The sequence below is a fragment of the Schistocerca gregaria genome, chromosome 2, assembly GCF_023897955.1.
Source record: "Schistocerca gregaria isolate iqSchGreg1 chromosome 2, iqSchGreg1.2, whole genome shotgun sequence".
In the NCBI taxonomy this organism is placed as follows: domain Eukaryota; kingdom Metazoa; phylum Arthropoda; class Insecta; order Orthoptera; family Acrididae; genus Schistocerca; species Schistocerca gregaria.
This window is the reverse complement of record NC_064921.1, coordinates 506,175,704-506,191,897: the sequence shown is the minus strand read 5'-3', so window position 1 is coordinate 506,191,897 and position 16,194 is coordinate 506,175,704. Positions and strand designations below refer to the sequence as shown.

The 16,194-nt window shown below is 37.0% G+C and overlaps 1 protein-coding gene across 1 annotated transcript in view; it reads left to right on the top strand.

Annotated features, from left to right (window-relative positions):
- Positions 1 to 16,194, top strand: part of LOC126328907 (cytoplasmic dynein 2 heavy chain 1) — a 906,666-nt gene that overhangs the window by 581,206 nt on the left and 309,266 nt on the right. Inside the window, exons 44-45 of the mRNA XM_049996078.1 lie at positions 7,031 to 7,182; positions 15,860 to 16,136. Of these exons, the coding sequence (XP_049852035.1) occupies positions 7,031 to 7,182; positions 15,860 to 16,136 (429 nt within the window). The remainder of the gene's footprint in view (positions 1 to 7,030; positions 7,183 to 15,859; positions 16,137 to 16,194) is intronic.

Genomic DNA, 16,194 nt, shown 5'->3' with positions numbered 1-16,194 from the left:
AAGACACTATCTATTCCATTTAACTAATCTTCCAAGTCCTTTGCTGTCTCTGACAGATTTACTAATCCATAGACAAGTTTCCTTCACTGTTTGCTCTACATACAGATTGAATAAAATGAGAGATACATGACAGCCCTGTGTTGCTCCCTTCTCCACTACTGCCTCCTTTTCATCGACCATGAACTCTTTATAACTGCATTCTGCTTACTATATAACTTGTAAGTAACCTTTTACTCTCTGTATGTTATCCCAGGTAAGTTCAGATTTTCTGGAAGAGTATATCAGTCAACATTGTCTTTCTTCAACCTATCTTCTAAGAGAAGGCATAAGGTGAGTATTCCCTCACGTATTTGTGCATTTCTCCAGATCTCAAAGAGATTTTCTTTCAGGGTGTCTTCTACCAGTCATATCATTCTTCTGCAGATAAGTTTTGTTAGTGTTCTTTAACTATGACTTATTAAACTGGTGTTTAGGTAGTACTCACATCTCTCAGCCCCTGCATTCTGTAATAATAGGGAAGGAAGTAGTGGAAATGGAGTCTAGCAGAGTTTTAGACCAGAGGCATTGTCTGAACAGAGAATATATACTGGAGCAACAATTCCAACTTGCATAGTATTGTCACTGTCAGGAGAGGAGTGTAGGTGGTGAAATCAAAATGGTTTGAGTATCAAAGCAGCAATTGGTGTTGTGGAGTGATGCATATTCAACAGCCAAGAGGTAAAATTTTCAACTAGATCCAATGTTACAATGTTTTTTCAATGGGCTAGTCATATGATTAGTTGTCATACCCACACAGAACACTTCATAGTATTTATAACACAGCTGGTATAAGATTTGGTTACTTTTACTCTTGACTCTAAGTTTTTTGTGTAGGGTATTTGGGGACTGATGAGTTGTACTACACTTTCTTCATCAATATATGCTTCATCATTCTTCAACATTCCTCCAGCCCATAATCTGTTCTCATAATCCCCCTGGCAATAACCTCCTCTTGCTCCCTTCCTCAGCTGTTCCCTTACCACAATTTGCCCAAATCCTTTCCAAGTCTGTTATTTTCCTCACCAATTCACTTCTGTGCCAACATTTTACTTCCCCATTTTCTATTGCTGCCTGTTGCTCTCTGTCCTTTCCTCTTCATGTGTGTAATGTTCTATGTTTTTAGTTTGATTTCCATAATGGATACTCATGTTACCCCTGCCACTAAGAACCATCTGTTTATCCTCAAGCCTCTCTATAATGTCTTTCCCTCTCCTTGCCCTGCATATCTCTCACCCTCCCAGTTGTCACAACTCTTTCTTCTCCCCAAACAATGGTCTCTGCTAATAAACAGACAGTATTACATTGACCATTAGGGTGTGTATTTGAATATCTCTGTGTGTGTGTGTGTGTGTGTGTGTGTGTGTGTGTGTGTGTGTGTGCACACATAGTAGACCCAAAAAAATTCAAGCTTGTTGCACCTGAACATTGATTGTTGAGATTACGAAAGTGAATGGCCTAGAGATGAAAATAACTCTGAAGTCTATTGCAAAAGACAAAGGGAAGAAAAGAATTTACTGCCTTGACTAGGATGAAATGGTAAATAATTTGCTCTGCTTTTACACTTCACAAAACTATTACCACTTGTATTGATGCGTGAGGTGTTATATTCACCATTGAGTCTCTATGTTGTACATCTCTCACTATGTTACAATGTGTCTAAGAGCCCTGGGAAGATATTACAGTCTGTTCAAAATTACTTTAGGATTGACAGTTCAGCAGGAGCATCTGGAGGCACAGTGTTATCATGGCCTGCATGGAGCATGCTTGTAATATTCCTCTTCATTCAACTCACTCGAACACTTGGACTATTCAGTGTACAAATGTGGAATGATCATCAACTTGTTGTGCAGAGTAGCACCATATTTACATTTTTGATTTGTCTATGGCAGCAATTTACTTAGATGATAGGCAAACAATTTACAAAAATATGCATTCTGATGACATACCACATTTTCATGTGGGGGAACTTGTGTGTTATTGAAGCTAGGTGAACACATAATATAAATTAAATCTGTAGAGTACAACACATTTTTATGCAATCTGACCCAGTTACTTATTTCTAATGCTAAAATAACTAAAGTTATGTATGTTTATCTTGGTGAAAAAGCCTTTTGTAAATAGGCCAACCGGTACAGGGAGAAAGAACAAAAGTGATATAAAAAACTGGGCCTCAGTATTGCAGCAATTATATTATAAACAGTAGTATTTATTTTGTTATGCAGACTGAACTCCTGAGCTGAACTTCATGTGGAATTAGTTGCCTGCAAAGTTTTCTTATTAAAATTTTGAAAGTTATGTCAATATAATTTTGTTATGTAGCTACTTACAATTAAAACTGTGCACTGCAAACATGCTGTGGAATCCACCTGTGCTCCATTTCTATGGTGATAATGAAAAGTTCTACTGACACCACAGTTGTCACTATAACAGAAGCTTGTAGTATCACTGTTATTCTTTAAAGGAATAATCATCTCATACCCTCAAATTTCCAAAATAGCTTGATTGTGCCATGGTCTTTTCCTGATGCTCTGCATATGTTTTAGTGTTTCCTTCTTATCAGCATCTTTTGTGAATGCTTCAGCTGTGGAGAGTGCAAATTTATTATTATTCCTGGCAGCATATCCTTTATTGGACCTATATTAACTCTATTGGGATGAAATTGCAGTGGCAAGATAGCCTTACAATAGTATTCATACATGTGTTTGTGAGTTCATCAATTTCATGTAAGTGGAAACATTTTTTATGGAGAGAGATTAGTTTCATAAGTTCCATTTTCTTTTAAGATTGTCACTTACTCAATGTTATGATGCTGAAGCCCCCCTGTCATTTTGCCATGGTAAGTGCCTTGTCAACAAGTAAATGGTAAAGAGCATTATTTAGAACAATTTCTGACAGTTTTCCCAGTTCATTTCTCCTGATAATTTCCTGCATTCTTTGTTTTAAGAAGTATGAGACTGCTTGAGAGAAAACCTTGCGAACTACCTGCTTGAAGAAGAATAAGTCTTTCTCCTGTGCCCAAAGCCATTCCCAATGTTCCTTTAGTTCTGTCCCCTGACTAGCCCTGCTTGACAACTGACCCACTTTCCACTGCACCATACAACTTGCACTACAGATCCTCCTTGAAAATCGACATCACCATGCAGCTATGTCCTCCCTCTCCATCAACAGCTTATGGCTACAGATAGGGTGACCAGACGTCCAGATTAATCCAGACATGTTCTCCTTTTTAGCCCTTTGTCCGGGGTCCAGGTGGATTTTTACAGTGTCCAGCTTTTTCGCAAATTTGGTCGTAATACAGTTAAATTTACAATTCGTCCTGTTCTGTTGCTCTTTTCTTAAATACTTTAACTGTTGGCACAGCCTTCATGATAACCACACACGAAAGCGGTGTTAGTAGGTGGCACCAGGATAGTTGCTGTTATCGTTGATTGACCTATAAGTGAATGCAAATAACGATTATTTAAAACTTTTGGTTCGTATCTTCGCTTTGTATTGGCTTGGCTTCCTGTAGTGCACATGTGATTTCTAAGTGTAATTTTTAACCGAGTTTGTTATGTAAAATATTTGGCTATGCCTAAACGAAAGTGCACATTTTCTGATGTCCTTTCCTGCAAATATCCTGCTTTCAAGAAAGGGAGAAATGAATTGGAAATGGTATGTAAGATATGTGCAGCTGGAATGTAGTCTCAATAAAGGTAAGAAATAACTCGACAGATTAACTGTCATAGTTTTATTTCATCCAGAATTTAGGACTTTATCTTGCAGTAAAAAATGTGCAAAGATTTTTTCGTGGAAGTAAGTCAGTTCACTGTCACTCAGGGTTGCTGAATACTTTTTCAGTATTTCAGGGCATAATTCCAAAAGAATATTTTCTCTAATTACCACACTGTGAACTGATAAGAGGAATAGATTAAACCTTGAATCAGTGAAAGGTCTGTTGATGGTTCAATATAATTTAAAAGAATTTTCATGTGTGTCATCTTACAATTATCTGTTAAGTAAGCCCAAACTTCTCCAAGAAGTATCAATAATTGTTAAGGAATGTATGTATGTTATGCCTATAAATCATAAACTCATTTATTAAATTTGAACGTATGTTCGATGGGGAATACTGCAGATGAGGATACATTCCCCCTCCCCCCCTCCCCCCCTCCCCCCGTCAGCTTTGGGAAAGTCACATGAAAGTAGCCAATCAGGAGTGGTGCTTAGGCAGCTGTCTTTGTTAAATCTTAAAACTATGCATAAATATAAAAGCAATTGATGCCACACTGTCACCACAATCAATGTTTTTAATTTAAAATAAAATATATATATATATATATATTGCTCTGGGAATCATCACCTGACCACCAGTAACAATTAACTACTAGTTTTACCGGTAATTCCCAGCAGTCACATGACTTGTCCAAAGCTGACGGTGGTATCCTCATCTGCAGTCGACCCTTTTGATATGTCCTCTTTTTTCTTCCTTTGTCCTCCTTTTTGAAGCTGTTAGTCCTCCTTTTTAAATGATTGCATCTGGTCACCCTAGTTACAGAAATGTTAGTGGTTAAAGCCTAGGTTGTGTAACACTGTGAATAACTATGTGGTGATGCATTGAAAAAGTTCTTATTCCTTAAGTGTGACCAATAACTTGCTGAGTGTTGAGTGTACCTTTCTGCAATAATAGTCATAAACATGATGATGAATCCCATTCTATGGAACAAATCTATGTTGGTAATCTGTTTATCCACACCGCATTTTTTCCCTGGGTTTTAAGTTTCAATGTTTCTCCAGCTTCCTTTTGTTTCTTGAACATATCCGTGCCAATCTTCACAACAGTGTCTTTATTTGTAGTCAAAGCTGCTGCAGGTCTATTGATTACCTTGTTCATAGAGAGCAGTTAGCGAACATTAAGTTTTTCAGACTCAGGGTAGACATATAACACAAACCATTTCTCTCAGTTGACTTCATATGGCAATCAACTGGCCAAGAGAGTGACATCAATCTTTTCCACTCAAAACTTTAGATGAACTTGTTAAGTACCACGTAACAAATACAGATGATAACATCTGTAACAATAACTTCCTTAACTATAAAAACAGGAAAGGCCACAGGCTGCAGTGATCCCAGTCCATACCTTCCACATGGGCTCTCCACCAAATACTCCCATTACAGCTGTCAATCCTAAAGTAATTTTGCACAAATTTTAGTGACAATGCTACATCAGTTCTCCTCTGCACATACATTTCTCCAACAGGCCAATCATTCATTTAATCAGTTTACAGGTTCCTTCAGTAGCAATAATTGGAATTGTACATTCTCTAAACACTGATTCAAACTGTACTTTAATTAATTCAGAGAAATTTTATATGCTGCTAAACATAATGAATTTCTTCACACTTAAACCTAAGGTATATTGTAAATATGGTGAAAATGATTAAATTGAACATAATCTTGAGATGAGTGCAATTTCATCCCAATTATATTGAAACACAAATCTCAACACATCTGTATCTCAAGAATGCTGCTGACACTGGTACTGATTCAAATATTTCACCCAGCACACACAGTGCAAACGTAAAACATTGTCAGCAGACAAAGATTATTTTTACTGCTGGAATTCATTTAACCACTAGTAGCTGCATGACTATCAATAGTCGGTATGCATCCAAACTAAAGAATAAGCATAAAATGTGAAAAATAGTAAATGTTATGATGTTTGAGGGTATGAGAACCTCACAATGGCATTGGAGGGTGATATGAACGAATACTGACTGCATATGTATCTGAGGTTGGGGGGGGGGGGGGGGGGGGGGGGAAGTGGTTGACCAAGAGTCTTCAATGTCTCAGGAATCACCTGTTGCTGCTGTGTCCATTGGTGTACTAACAACAATGTTGTTTATTGTTTGTGGTGATCTGCAATTGTTGTGCTGTCCAAGTGATGTTGGTAGTTTTTCTTGTTGGGCATAAGAAGGAAGATAACTCTGGCACAGGTTGCATTGCTACACCAGAACTGTGCTCACCACACTAGAGGAATGCACACATCTACCACTCTGACATAAAACTGTTGTCAGCTGTATTGGCAATGAGTACACAAGATGGTGCCAATTGTAAAAGAAGTTTTAAATATGACTACTAAAAGTGAAGTGAAAAGTGTTGATCAGTGTAGAATTGTATCAAGAAAGTCAGAACAGGAATCCACTTGAAAGTGGCAAGTTACTGGTTTCATAGAAATTGCTGTAAAATAAACTTAAAGCTTAATACAGATAACTTTTCATGGGCTTTTGAAGTGTGTATAACTAAAACCTGCGAAAGAAAATTCTTAAACGTCATTAAAAACAAGAACAAAATAATCAGTGCAATGCAAAAATAAATTGACACTTTAAAAATCAAGTGTGCAGTTCTTCTTCAGATATTCAGAACTAGAAATCAGTATTCCTTTGAAAGTGAGTTGTGATCATTGTCAAGAATGCAATACTGTTACAAAAATTATACAACTGGAAACACTATGTCAAACAATGTTTCTCATACAAACAATCCTACTTCAGTGTTAAATGAAAAACACTTCTCAGCTGAAAACTTGGCAGTGAAAAACGTCATGACTTCACTGGACTCTGAACAGAGAAACATAATTATACTGGCAAATAGTCATGGTCTAGGAACTACATGTAGATTGTTAAACAAAGTAACATGAAAGCTATAGGATTTATCAGACCCGGTGTATGTCTAGATCAGTTACAAAACCTGATTGATTCTTACCAATCATGATTGTGTTTTACTTACTGGTGCATGAAGCAATATATACAAAAATGAAGCTATCCATGCATCTCTTCTAAGTATAGATATTTCAGATCAAAAGCTTGACTAATCTGACATGATAAACTGAATTTGTTTGGTGAAACTGTGCTTTTTGTGTGACTTTTATTGCTACATTGATTTTTTTTCAAGGCAAATAGTGAAGTTTTTGTGTATATTCAGCTGCTGCTAAATACTACCATTTTCTGTTCAGATATTGACGTATAAGGGCTTCTACGATGACAATTTGGAGTGGGTTGGACTTGAACAAGTTCATGTTGTAGCAAGTCTTGTCGGAGGAATAGATGCTGGTCGACACCCACTATCTCCTCGATTCACTTCAGTGATCAGAATTCACAGTATCAGGTGAAGCAATACAATACTAGAATAATGAATGTATTTTTGCACTAGGTACCTTAACAAAATATGCTTTTCAAAATTCAAAACTATTTTATTTTAGTTTTTAATAGTTGATGCAGTCTCTGGTAATTAGACCTAAGTAAGAGTAATAAACTCAAAATATAGTAGCCACCTCAGGATATGATTTCTTATATGTTGTTGCAGTAGACAATGAATAACAACTTTCTGCTCAATAGTGACATGTATCCCTTATGGTAATTGTTCAACATTAATCATTGTCGTTGTCATCTTCTACTGTCATGGAATACGGTACTTAAATGTCATGTAGCTTCCATGACATTTTATGGATTGAATTTCACAGCATCCTTTCCTCCCTGTCCATCCTGATTCTTTTAACTATTAACAGCTGGCTAACATTACATATGCTGTGTACTTCTTCTGTGTTGTTGCGAAAGTATTGTTCTTTCCTCTTCCCTTATGCATACTTATTTTGTGAATGAAACAAGGCACCAGTCGGTAGAGTAGCATAGCAGGAACAAAGATATTTATGGTAACAGACACTACACAGAACACCAAATGGTTGATGGTAATAAACCATAAATGGGTGTAGAGGGCAGAAGGTGGAAACTGGAGGTTCTGTGTGTGAAAGATCTGACAATGTTTCCAAATTTAGGTTCATCTCAAGAAAATGACATGTGGTATGGAATAAGTGGCACTTTCTAGCGATTAGTAGGGGAGCAGTTAAGTGTAAATAGCCACTGAAAAGGACTCATATCCTATATTGAAACTGAAATTTCAGTTATCTAAGAGAAATGGAAAAATGAACACAGGTTGTACATAAAACTGAAAAAGCCCAATGCGAAGGACGACAGTTAAACTGTTTGGGAAGAACACCCTTGAGTCAAGAGTGATCACCTGTAGACTGGAAAAGGTAGGTGGGATTGAATTATGCAAAGCAATGTTATATATACTGGGCAGTCAAAGTGAGGACATAGCGGGAAAATGGGTAATGAGGGAGAAAAAAATTTTAATGAGAAAAATAATGTTAACCGACAGTGAGGGTAGTACAAAGAGATAGAGGAGTGGGAAGCAAAAAAGAATAATTGGTTTGGATGGGCCTGGAGAGGGACTGAAAAGAGAAGATGTGTGAAGTAGCTTAATAGAGAAAGTTAGAAAACTGCAATAAATGGAGGTGGTGAGTGCCACTGTAGTATAATTTCTGTTGGTCGGTCGAAGTTTAGGATATATTGTAGGAAAGTGTGTCATCCAGAAATTTTAGAGGGAGTCTTAGTCTTAAAAACGAATTCACTGCCTCTTGAAATTAAGTTGTATGTCTTGTTTTTCAGAAATGAGTGTAGTCAATTTAGTGTTTTTTTTTTGTTCTGTATGTGTTTATTATCAACAGTTTCTTGGTATCTGTGAGATTGCAGAAAGCTGAAAGTTACTGACACTTCAGCTGCCATAGACCATTCTTATATAGCCTCGTTCTACCACTCACATCACATAAATTGTTACATATTAGGCACATGTTAAGTTTGTACTGAAGAAATCATAGAATGTAATGTCCCTATCACTGGAGAGTCAGCATTTGATTAGCTGAAATAGCTGAATAGATAAGTGAGGAATTTGTTACAACCTTATGAATGAATCATTTATGTGAAGCAACAGCAACTTAAACCAGCATGACTACAAATTTGCTGTAACTCTCGTCTTTATGACTATAAGGTCTTAATAATTGCACTTTCTCACTCATTTCTAATACTGCTTTATGAGCATAGGATTTTATAGTGTTGTTAAGCATGTAAACATTTCACTTTGGCTGGTGACTGACCAACTTACATAATATGAAGAATGTCACAGGTAGCTTTAGCATCATTTGAGATAATTATTTAAAGAAAGAAAGGAATTGTACAATAAACTCTTTAGCCTATTTGTGATCACTAATACATGACAGTGATAAGACCAGATTTTCTCTGTATTGTAAACGAGGAAAAGTATGTAAATTGAAGGAGATCACTGCTGTCAGCTGCAGTGAGACATTATGCAGAATGAGTGAAAATTTGTACCAGACTGGGATTTGAACCTGGAATTTCCTACTTACTAGGCAGGTGCTTTAACCACTGCACCATCTGGGACAAACTGTTATCGCAATTGTGTAGACTGTCTCAGAATGCCTCATGGCTGATCCAAATTCCCACTGAGTGCCACCTATCTGCATTCCCTGTCTATTACATTCCCGTTCACTACTCTGCAAGTCCCACAGGAGGTAGGACTTATTTGTGCATCTGTACTGAAGAAGGTGGATCCATTGCCCAGTTAGGTATATCAATTATATCAGTGTGTGATGTCTGTTCTTTTGGACATGTCTGAAAGAACAAACACCATGCATTCATATAATGAGGAAAAGTAACCAAATAAATTTTTAGAAAGAGAAATTGTTGGCATAAATATAGAGATTAGAATTTCCATTGTGATTCAGGTCATAGATAAGTCTTTTGGTATGTTTAATCTTCACAACATTATACAAGTTACTTTCATGGTGAAGTTCCAAATAATTTAACCTTATATCATATCTGTTTGCAACTAATACTTGGGTGAAATAGGAGAAATGCTTTACATGAATTTGATGGTAACAATTTAAATAAACAAAAATTAACAAGATAATATCATTTGCTATTTTGTTAGTTTAACTATTGTAGCATACATTCTAGCATTCATGGAGGTATCCCCAATATATAAATCATTCGGTGAGATCAAAACTAATCAAGATGTTATTAATTTCCTTCTGGGTGCACCTTACAGCCTCAGTATATTTGAAGAAGGACCAAGCACCAAGTAAACAAACACTGTAATGTTTACCACAAATCATACTATATACACTTGTTCACACAACAGTCACATGTGCATGACTTTTGGGAGAATTTTGACTGTCAATCAGAGAATAAAGATACAAGGATTTTACTCTATTATCAATAAAATTTCAGGGTATATATCTGTCTTACACTAACAGTTATGTGAGAGACATGGGTACTTACGTACACAAATTGCTGTCACACTTGATCACCAGTACAGAAACTTTTAGTGCAATTGTCAAGACATATTTCATGGACAGAATATAAATATTTATACCATATATTTGGTACAGTATTGATAAGCAACATATGTAGAGTAGAATCTCAAAACTAATATTTTAGCACATAAAGTTGAAGAGTGCGTGAAATTATACCTATATCTTTATTGTAAAACAATGTATTCACAGCTACAGCACATTACAACAATGAGAACATACATCAGAAATCAAATGTATGCAATATGAATTTGTTCATGCCTCATATATAAACAATGTCTATACCGAGATTAAAAGGAGTCAAGGTCTATTAGTCATTGGCAGTTCTAAAAGAAGGCAAAAAAATTTACACCTTAGGGAAATGGCAGCAAGGTAAGGAAAAGAACACTAATGGCACTCAGTGTGAATGCCTGGAGGCAACATTCATCAGGTTGAAGAGGTTATTTAGGCAGCACTGAGGCAACAGGGTGCAACCATCTAGAGACTGTAACACACATTGGAGCAAATGATGCCTGTTGTCTGGCTCTGAGGTCATACTTTGATCATTCCAGCAGCTAGCCAAAAAGGTTAATACCAGCCTTGTTCATGGAGTTTGAGCAAAGCTCACAATCTGCAGCATTGTCTCTAGAACAGATCATAGCCCCCTGGTTCTGGAACAAGTGAAAGGGTTGAAACAGAGATTTCAAAAGTTCTGTGACAAGCTAGGCTGTCAGTTCCTGGACTTGGTGGGGTCCCCCTAAATATGTCAAATGTGCACCACACATCAAGGGCAGCTACCCAAGTATCTGACTGTGTGTGGGGTGCATATAAGGGTTTTTTAGATTAGGCAGTGCTCCATCCATCCAGATAACAATAGTTGTTAGAAACCCAGAAGTATAGCGTAAGTTGCAAAGAAATGCCTCCAGCAGGTGAGAGTATTAAAATGCTAATCGTTAACTGCTGAAGCATTCACAACAGAGTGTCAGAGTTTGAAGTGCTTCTAAAGAGAATTGAGGCTCACGTAATACAAGGCATGGAAAGCTAGTTAAAACCTGAAACTGACAGTAGTAAACTTGGTGGGGAAAAATGTGATATATATTGATAGGATAGGGAAATTAAGATGATGTATTTGACACAGTAGACAAGAAACTCAAATCCACCATGACAGAAATTGAAGTTACATGCAAAATTGTTTGTGCAAGACAAAGTATGAAGCCTGAGCACACAATTGTTATAGGGTTCTACTGTCATCCACTGGACTCAACTCCTGATGTATCCTAAAACATAACAGAAAATCTCATTTTGCATTACATAAGTTCCATAGTCATACTGTACTCATTGGAGGAGACTTAAATCGTCCAACAATCAATTGCGATAATAACAATTTGTTAGTGGTTGGTGTGACAAGACACCGTGTGAAACATTGCTAAGTGCCTTTTCTGAAAACTACCTAGAACAGATGTTTAGGACCCAACTCATGATGGAAATATATTACATCTAATGGCAGCAAACAGACCTGACTTCTTTAGGAAGTCCACATTGAAATCAGTATCACTAACAATGGGACTGTTACAGCAGCAGTGAAATGGTATCCATGTACAAAGGGCAACTATATGTTCAGCAAATTAGATAAAGAAACAGTAGAGTCACATCTGAATGAAAAGAAACTTGAAACTTTTAAGCTCAGGACAGGAACATGTAGAGGAACTATGGTTCAAGTTTAAAAGAGTAGTTGACCATCCAGTGTGTAGATATGCACCAGGTAGAACAGTTCCACTGCTACTGCATATTAGATATAAAACAAAGCATAAGGCTATAGATCAGGAGATATTGAATGAAACACACTTGAAAGTCAAGTGGGCAGTGTGTGAAGCCTTCAGAGAGTACCGTAGCAGAATATTGTTGGAAAATCTTTCTCAAAACCCAAAGAAATTTTGGTCATATGTAAATGTTGCTAGGGGCATGAAACTTAGTACCACACACTCATGGACAAGACAGGAACTGGAATTGAGAGTAGCAAAGCAAATGCAGAAATAATCTACACTGCTGCCAAATGTTCCTTTACAAAGGAAAACCCAGGAGTTTTGCCCCAATTTAATCTGCATACCACTAAAAAGATGATTGAAATAGGAAGTGGTGTGAGTGGCATTGAGAAACAGCTGAAATTGTTAAAACTGAACAAAACAACAGGGCCCAATGGAATTCCTAGCAGATTCTATGCCCAATTTGCTGCTGAATTAGCCACTCTCTTGACTGTAATCCACCACAGACCCCTCAAACAAAAATCCATGCCCAGTAGCTGGAAGAAAACACTGGTCACACTTCTGTACGAGAAGGGTAGCAGAAGTGATCCACAAAACTACTGTACAATATCCTTGACACCATTTTGTTGTTGGGCTCAAACATAGGACGACCTCCACCATACGACCAGCATGTATTTCGCAAACATAGACGATGTGATACCAAACACACACTTTTCTCACATGACATCCTGAAACCCATGGATCAAGGCAGTCATTTAGGTGCAGTTTTTCTTGATTTCCAAAAAGCATTTGACTCAGTTTCGCAGCTACTATCAAAAATATAATCATATGGGGTATCTCACAAATTTGTGACCAGATTGAGGATTTCTTGGTAGGGAGGATGAAGCGTATTATTGTGGATGAAGAGTCTTCAAAATATGTAGAAGTAACTTCAGATGTACACAGGAAAGTGTGTTGGGCCCTTGATGTTCTTATTGTATTTTAATGATCTTGCAGAAAGTGTTAATAGAAATCTCAGAATTTTTGCAGATGATGCGGTTATCTACAACAAATTACAGTCTGAATGCAGCTGTTGAAATATTCAGTCAAACATTGATAAGATTTCAGTAGTGCGAAAATTGGAAACTTGCTTTAAATGTTCAAAAATGTAATGTTATGCATTTCACAAAATGAAAACACATAGTATCCTATGAATATAATAACAGTGAGTCACAGCTGTATTCAGTATACTCATAAAAGGGTCAGGTATAACACTGGGTAAGGACATGAAATGGAATGATCACATAGGCTCATTTGTGCTTAGAGGTTTAGCAGACTTTATTGGTAGAATACTAGGGAAATGTAATCAGTTTGCAAAGGAGATGGCTTACATTATTCACGTAAACTATCATAGCATATTGCTCAAGTCTGCAGGAACTGTACAAAATAATACAGCAGGGAAAAATAAATATGTACAGAGAATGGCAGCATGAATGCCCACAGATTCGTTTGACCCGCAGGAAAACGTCACAGTGCGGTTAGAGGAGCTTCACTGGCAGGCTCTCGAGCATAGGCAGAACATATCCTGAGAAAGTCTACTAACCAGGTTTCAGGGACTGACTTTAAATGATGATTCTATGAAAATACCTCAACCCTCTCCATTTCTTATACATGGGAATCATGAGGACAAGATTACATTAATTTTAGCTAGCACAGAGGTGTTTAAGTGCTCAATATCTGAATGGAAGAGGGAAAAGCCCAGATAATTGGTACAGTGATACATATCCTTTACCATACTCTTCATATGGGTTTGGAGAGTATAGATGAAGGTGTAGATGTGGACATAATATATATCTTTCTATTTCACATGATTCTGTGGGAAATACAATGTAAGTGTTATTATAAAAACTGTTAAAAAATTGAAAGAGATACTCCTTGGAATAACATGAACTTATACATTCTATTCACTGTCTATTTTAATCATATAACGGTTTTTCAAATAACAATTTATGTCGTATGAAATGGTTTGTGCTGGTAGTATCATCAGTGATGAATAGTTACATACACATGCTCATAGACACATGTAGACACATGCTGTGTGATATAATGATATAAATCATGTACAGAATGATGTACATATTGATCTCTTAGTGTTATTTACTTTACCTTAAATACATTGGTACTATTTTGCTTTAATAATTCTCTGTATAGGCATCAGTTATCTATGAGACCTAACAAGTTCATTTTGCGTACACTTGATTTCTGATGTATGATCTCTGTGTTGTGATGTACTGTAGTTGTGATCACTTTGTTTTAAAAACAAATTCATCAGCTTTATGTACTAAGATATTAGTTTTGAGATTCAGCACTACAAATGTCACTTATCAATATTGTATCAAATATATGGTATAAATATTTATATTCTGTCTATGAAATATGTGTTTACACATGTACCAAAAGTGTCTAAATATTTATATTCTGTCTATGAAATATGTGTTTACACATGTACCAAAAGTGACTGTACCAGTGACTTTTGCTTCTCTGAAAAGCTATGATGTATTTGTATCTCCTGTCACATCTACATATTCTCACATTATCTTTGCAAATTATACACTGAGAGCCAAAGAAACTGGTACTCCTGCCTAATATTGTGTAGGACACCCGCGAGATGCAGACATGCTGCAACACATGGCATGGACTCAACTAATGTCTGAAGTAGTGCTCAAGCAAAATGACACTATGAATCCTGTAGTGCTGTCCATAAATCTGTAAGAGTCTGAGGGGATGAAGAACTCCTCTGTACAGCAAGTTGCAAGGCATGACAGATATTCTCAATAATGTTCACGTCTGGGGAGTTTGATAGACAGTGGAAGTGTTTAAACTCAAAAGAGTGTTCCCAGAGCCACTCTGTAGCAATTCTGGATGTGTCAGGTGTCATGTTGTCCTACTGGAATTGACCAAGTCCATCGGAATGCACAGTAGACTTGAATGGATGCAGGTGATCAGACAGGATGCTTACATAATTGACACCTGTCACAGTCATATCTAGACATATCAGAGATTCCTTATCACTCCAACTGCACACACCCCACACCATTACAGAACCTCCATCTGCTTCAACAGTCTCCTGCTGACATGCAGGATCCATGGATTTATGAGGTTGTCTCCATACCCGTACATGTCCATCTGCTCGATACAATTTGAAGCGAGACTCATCTAACCAGGCAGCATGTTCCTAGCCATCGTCAGTCAAATGTCAGTGTTAATGGGCTCAGGCAAAGTGTAAAACTTAGTATTGTGGTGTCATCAAGGGTACACAAGTGGGCCTTTGGCTCCGAAAGCCCATATTCATGATGTTTTGTTGAATGGTTCACATGCTGAAACTTATTGATGGCCCAGCATTGAAATCTGCAGCAAATTGTGCAAGGGTTGCACTTCTGTCATGTTGAATAATTCTCTCTAGTTGTCATTGCTCCTGTTCTTGCAGCATCTTTTTCCAGCCACAGCCATGTAGGAGTTTTGATGTATTACCAGATTCCTGATATTCACAGTACACTCATGAAATGGTCGTACGGAAAATCCCCACCTCATCTCTACCTTGGAGATGCTGTGTGTCATCGCTTGTGTGCTGACTATAACACCACATTCAAACTCACTTAAATTTTGAAAACCTGCCATTGTAGCAGGAGTAATTGATCCAACAACTGGGCCAGACACTTCTTGTCATATATAGGTGTTGCCAACAACAGTGTCGTATTCTGCCTGTTTACATATCTCTGTATTTGAAGTCACATGCCTGTACCACTTTCTTTGGTGCTTCAGTGTGTATTTTTTAATTATTCAGCTAGTAGGACTATTAGTAATACTTTCTCATTTTGTTGTACATTTATTACAGCTACCCAGCTAAAGAGGATTTGAAGTCAATATATGGAATTTATTTGTCAAGGACACTTAGCATGTCATCACATCCTGTTTGGCATTCTTTGTCAAAGATTTCTGCACTTGCATCATCTATGGTGAAAATATATCAAGATGTAAAGCTGAGTTTCCAACAAAATCAGCAAAAGAACAGCCATTACATATTTACTCCTTGTGACCTGACTCATTGCTGTATGTCTCTTGCAAGATATGAACTTCCTCCTGGTGACAACACAGCTGATTATCTGTTAGAGGTAACTTATTTTTATTTTTTTTAGATTTCTTTAGTTGTTTTAGCAGTACTTTCTTCAA